The sequence below is a fragment of the Hevea brasiliensis genome, chromosome 14 (assembly GCF_030052815.1).
Source record: "Hevea brasiliensis isolate MT/VB/25A 57/8 chromosome 14, ASM3005281v1, whole genome shotgun sequence".
Taxonomy (NCBI): domain Eukaryota; kingdom Viridiplantae; phylum Streptophyta; class Magnoliopsida; order Malpighiales; family Euphorbiaceae; genus Hevea; species Hevea brasiliensis.
Genome location: NC_079506.1, coordinates 22283920 through 22289861, shown reverse-complemented (window position 1 = coordinate 22289861; position 5942 = coordinate 22283920). Strand labels below are relative to the sequence as shown.

The 5942-nt window shown below is 32.2% G+C and overlaps 1 protein-coding gene across 1 annotated transcript; it reads left to right on the top strand.

The window, feature by feature from the left end:
* Positions 1–815: 815 nt before the first annotated feature.
* On the top strand, positions 816–5307 carry LOC110650735 (probable zinc metallopeptidase EGY3, chloroplastic). Its single transcript, XM_021805854.2, has 6 exons — positions 816–1666; positions 2133–2330; positions 2511–2735; positions 2919–3157; positions 3865–4019; positions 4778–5307. The coding sequence occupies exons 1-6, from the start codon at positions 974–976 to the stop codon at positions 5125–5127; spliced, it is 1860 nt and encodes a 619-aa protein (XP_021661546.2). The 5' UTR covers positions 816–973; the 3' UTR covers positions 5128–5307.
* Positions 5308–5942: the final 635 nt, after the last annotated feature.

Here is a 5942-nt window from a genome sequence, read left to right as displayed (position 1 = left end):
TAGGATCCAAGGATTATATAAAAGTTTAGAGCTGATTAAGGCCCTGTTTGACATTGAATTTTAGAGTCTGAAACTATTTTTCTGAATAAAAGTATTATTTTAAATACCGTTGAGAAAAATAGTTTAGAAAAAATTATTTTGTTATTTTAGTATTCTTATAACTAAAACTGATCAAATTTAATTTTTAATTATTTTTAATACTTTTTATCTAATATATCTAAAAAAATAATTTTTTCAACAGCAATGCTAAACTGGCTAAGTTAAGTTACAATTTTACAAAGCTAAGTTACGTGCTTCAAATATCAGAATTGAGCAGTATAATTTTAATTCTAATTTTTTAGTACATTAAATTAATTTATAAATTATAAATTTATAAGAATTTAATTTAATTAATTTTTATATATAAATATATAATAAATAAAAAAATTATTTTTTTAATTTAAAAAAATTAATTTTTTAAAATAAAAATTATATATATATATATATATATATATATATATATATATATATATATATATATTCTTATTCTTCTCCTTATACATGCATATCATTTATTCCGAGCAATGCAGCCTATAATTGCTCTTTCTGATAAAATAAAAATAAAAAATAAAAAACCTATCCTAGATTCCCCGTTGTCTCCACCTAAATTTTCATAAGCTAAAAGGGTTTTTTTTTTTAAAAAAAAAAAAAGAAAAAAACAAGTTCCTTTCCTTTCTTATCATCCAACCAAGAAATCTGTCAACGTAATCCATACGGTTTACCCTCAAATCAAAAATCAAATTCCTATTGGAGCTCTTGAGCCACAGAAATTTTCCAAGGGTTTTCCTGTGAGGGTCCTGTGATTTTTGTCACTATCCTCAACACCAGGCCACCTGTTACACTTCTCCAACTTTCTAGGCTCTGCATATGTCTATTCAGATTTTAGAGGATAGAGGATCCACCGTTTTAAATTACTTCACCATGGTTTTTCGAGATGCATTCTCCAACGTCTCCAATGGCTGCTACTGTCTTCAATGTTTCACATTCTTCTTTATCTCCATGTTGTCACAAAAACAGCAAGCACCAGAACAACCCATTTAGCAGTTTTTCTTTTTCAATATGTTCCCGAAGCAAATCAAGAAAATCCCTCAAATTCACCATCAGAAATGAGCAAGAAAGTGAAGCTAGAAAGAAGCTATCTGTATCATCTTCTGCAAGACACTCATTTGGGCAAAAAGCCCAACTTTCATTTTCAATTGTGACAAAAGAAAATTTGTCACAGCCTATTAAATTCTCTGTTAAAGATGAGCAAGAAAGTGAGCAGGGTTCATCTTCTGTGGCTATGGTTACTGAAGAGACTGAGAATGAAAAAAAAGAGAGTGAAGCCTCTGGGCAAGAAGTGGGAATGAGCAACGAAACTCACTCAGAGAAGGAAAAAGGGAAACAGCAAGAAATGGATTGGAAGACAGATGAGGAATTCAAGAAGTTTATGGGAAATCCCTCGATTGAGGCAGCGATAAAGCTGGAGAAGAAGAGGGCGGATAGGAAGCTCAAGGAACTTGATAGGGAAAGCAGTGATAATCCACTTGTGGGGTTTTTTAATAGCTTGGTTCGTGATAGTTTGGCTAGAGAGAAAGAGAGGTTAGAGATGGCTGAGAAGACTTTCAAGGCCCTTGATCTCAATAAGGTAAATATATTTCTTCATAAAATTAATATGCATATCTTTCTTATGTACATCGTAAAATTAATAGTGAATTTTAATCGAAAAATTATTTTGTTTACAGAAAATATACGTTAAAAGCTTTTTTTTTTTTAAATAAATTGTGGTTTTTATTATACCTCGAAACTAAATTATAAATTATCCTTTTTTTTTAAGAAGTGTTGTAAGAATCCGTTGTCTGCTATAGTTTGGTTGCCATTTGTCAACAAGCATCTTATTATATCTGTTAATATCAAAAAGCCACCAATAGATCACTGCATTGTAGTTTTTTTTTTTTTTTTAATTGTTTCGGACTTAGAAGGCTTCTTGCTAACAATAACAACAATCTAATTGAGATCAGTTTTATAGATCTTTTTTCACAATTGAGCTCTGTTTGCAAATGTATAAAAAATTATCTAGTACAGAATTGATGATTTGGTCATATTGATGGCAGTTAAAGAGCTGTTTTGGATTTGATACATTCTTTGCAACTGATGTTCGAAGATTTGGTGATGGGGGAATTTTTATTGGGAATTTAAGAAGACCCATTGACGAGGTCATTCCCGTGCTGGAGAAAAAACTATCTGAAGCGGCAGGGAGGGAGGTCGTTGTATGGTTCATGGAGGAAAAGAATGATGAAATTACAAAACAGGTACTACAAGATTATCTAAGTGATTTTAAGCATCTTTACTTTTAAATGTAGTTAAGTTGTATTTTCTCCCTATATATAAGTGCTTTGCCAGTAGATTAGTTGAGCCAACCAAGCTAAATTCAGAAAAGATTGTTGTTATTGCCTTTATAATGTTTTTGCTTATGAGTCTTGTTTTTTAAGGCTTGTGTAGTGCAACCCAGGTCAGAGATGGATCTCCAATTTGAGTCAACCAAGCTGAGTACACCCTGGGGTTATTTGAGTGCTGTAGTTTTATGTGTTGCAACTTTTGGGACCATAGCTCTGATGAGTGGCTTCTTCCTTAAACCAGATGCAACTATTGATGACTATATATCTGATGTTATTCCTCTTTTTGGTGGTTTTCTCTCCATTTTGGGAGTTTCTGAGGTATGCTTTCCTTCAATTTCCTTCCAATCTCTGTGATACATATTGTGATTATAGTAAGAGTGCACGTTTGGTTCAGTAAGAGTACATTTTCATTTATTTAAAGTTTGAGTATTCTTGAAGTGATGATATTTTCATGCAAAATATTTGTAGTCAATTGAATGAAGTATCTTTCATGTTTTGCAGATAGCAACGAGGGTTACAGCAGCTCGTAATGGTGTTAAACTCAGCCCTTCTTTCCTTGTTCCATCCAATTGGACAGGATGCTTGGGAGTCATGAATAACTATGAGTCCTTGCTTCCAAACAAAAATGCTCTTTTTGATATTCCAGTGGCACGCACAGCTAGTGCATACTTGACATCGCTAGTGCTGGCAATTGCTGCTTTTGTAGCTGATGGTAGCTTTAATGGTGGTGACAATGCTTTGTAAGCTTTCAATATTTCCTTTTTATTTTTTATTTTTTATTTTTTTACCTTTTTGGAGATCAACATTTCTTAAATGATACAGTACTTGGTAGGGATTTGAAATTGTCAGCGAATATTATCCTTTGCAAAATATAGATCAACAAGAAAAGCAATAACTAATGTCCTCCCAAACACCTTTGCCTTGATGGTGCATGAACTGGGAAAAGAAAATGAGAAAAACAGAGAAATGATGCACAATCGCCAACAATTTACGCCTCTTTTGTTACAAAGAATGGTAATGGGAATTGCCTCACATTCATATTCTTGGTTATTAACACCGGCCTCTGTAGATAGGAAAACCAAATAAGCAACTTTTATTGTGTTTTGTTCCCAATTTTTCCATTCTGGGTTGTTAGACACTTAAGAACTGTGAACAAAGGTGTCAGTCCCATTCCTGTTTCTCATTCTTTATCACCAGCCTAGTTCTTTTGCATTTCAAGTTTCAACCCATTGAAAAAGAAGGTTTAGAGGCAGAAAACTGTTATACTGGTTCAAAGTGCTGGGAGCTTTTGTATGCTATTCTTGATTTTGATAAGCTGTGTTGGTGTCACAATGGTGAACAAACCGTTTATGCCAGGGATTTTATCTATAAATTGTGCCATATAGTATAGTAAAAACCTCCTTGATGGATTTGATTTGTTTAATGCTTACCTTTTTTTTTCTTGCAGGTATATAAGGCCACAATTCTTCTACAACAATCCCTTACTTTCTTTCATCCAATATGTTATTGGACCTTATACAGATGACCTTGGAAATGTATTGCCTTACGCAGTGGAGGGTGTGGGGGTTCCCGTTGATCCACTTGCTTTTGCTGGACTTTTAGGTGAGTCCCTTGATCTTTTGGGTCTCTGTTATGTATGCAATACTTTCTGGTTGGATATGAGATGAGGCAACTTACTAAGCAAAGAAACAAATTAGTTAAGCAATTTGTACTTTCTTTTTTTCACCCTCTGATAAGTGAAGTGTCAATACTTAATATGGCCATGAAGAACGCTAAAGATTTAGGATATGTGCAGTCACATGGTAATGGTAAAAGTTCCCTGATAAAAGAATATGGTGAAATATACAGATCCTTCTTGTACATCCGTTATCTGCAGCCGTGCAAAGCAGGTGTAAACTGACTTGTACACTTGCTGTTAATCATCTTGTTTTGAGCTTTTACATTAGGACTATGCTTGAGGTCCTATAACAAATAATAATAAGAAGCAGAAACTTTATGAGCACCTCTCTTGACTGACATAGACTCTGTGCACTATAGCAATAGATCAAGTTGGCAAATGAAACTGAAGAATGATGGACCGTTCGATTTTTTTTGTTCATAAATTCTACATTTATTAATTGTCATGGTTGCCATTATAATTATCATGTTATGATCAGTAATATTGACTTGGCCTACACTTTACATTTGCTGATTGGTTATGTTGGGTTGTGAGCTGGTTTATGAGTTTGGCTAGCAGCCTGGGACAGTGAGACCAACTTGAAGTATATTGTTTTGGTTTGGTTGTTCTGGTTCTATATTTATACAGAAGATGGTGTCCCATGTTTGAGATCTTGACTCCTGACAATACTATGCATCTGCAGGAATGGTGGTGACTTCATTGAATTTGTTACCCTGTGGAAGACTTGAAGGAGGTCGCATAGCACAAGCTATGTTTGGAAGAAGCAAAGCCACATTGCTTTCTTTTGCAACATCCCTCTTGCTGGGCATTGGTGGTCTTAGTGGAAGTGTGCTGTGTCTGGCGTGGGGATTATTCGCAACTTTCTTTCGAGGTGGGGAGGAACTACCTGCTAAAGATGAGATAACTCCTTTGGGAAATGACAGATATGCTTGGGGCTTTGTTCTTGGCCTTGTCTGTCTCCTCACTCTTTTCCCCAATGGAGGAGGAACTTTCTCCAACCCATTCTTAAGTGATCCATTTTTCAGGGGATGATCTGTAGGATTCTTCTGTGGTTGTGCGTGTAATTTTAAATGTTTCAAAGATGTATATATATACTTAGTATTTGAAACACGGACATCAAAATAGTTTATAATGTTCGGGAAAAAAATAGTTTATAATGTGTAATTATTTTATTTATATATAAATTAATCAAATATTAATTTAATTACTTAATTAAGATGTTAAAATTTTTATAATAATTAATATGATTATTTAATTAATATAATATAATATATAGATATTTAAAATATTTTTATATCTATTATTTTATTGTTAGAATTTTTTCTTCACAATTATTAAGATATTATATGAAGTATTAGATAACTAAGCACATACAAATGAGTGGTAAATATTAATTATTATTTAAGTTCTCTTTTTATCTTCTTTTGGTTTGTTGATTTCTCATTGTAAATCTCTTGCTGAAGAGATTGGTAATCCTTCTTTTCGTTTTGTTCGTCGATCTGTGGATATGGTGGCTCACTTGTTAGTAAAGCCACTAGCTCTGTGCCAAATCGTGGGGAATGGTTATTTTATTTTATTTTATTTTTAATTTATTAATTATATCGGATGGTTTCTTCATTATTAGTATCGGTAAAGTAATTGTAAGAAATTATTATACTCGAACTCGAATTTAATTATTATTTTAATATTTATTTATTTTAAATTTAATTATTATTATTTAAAAAATATTTAAATTTATTTAATTATATATATTTTAATTAATAATTTATATAAAAAATATTATTGTTAATATTTTATATTCTTATAAAATATTTAAATTATATTTTATTTAAAATAAAATATATAAA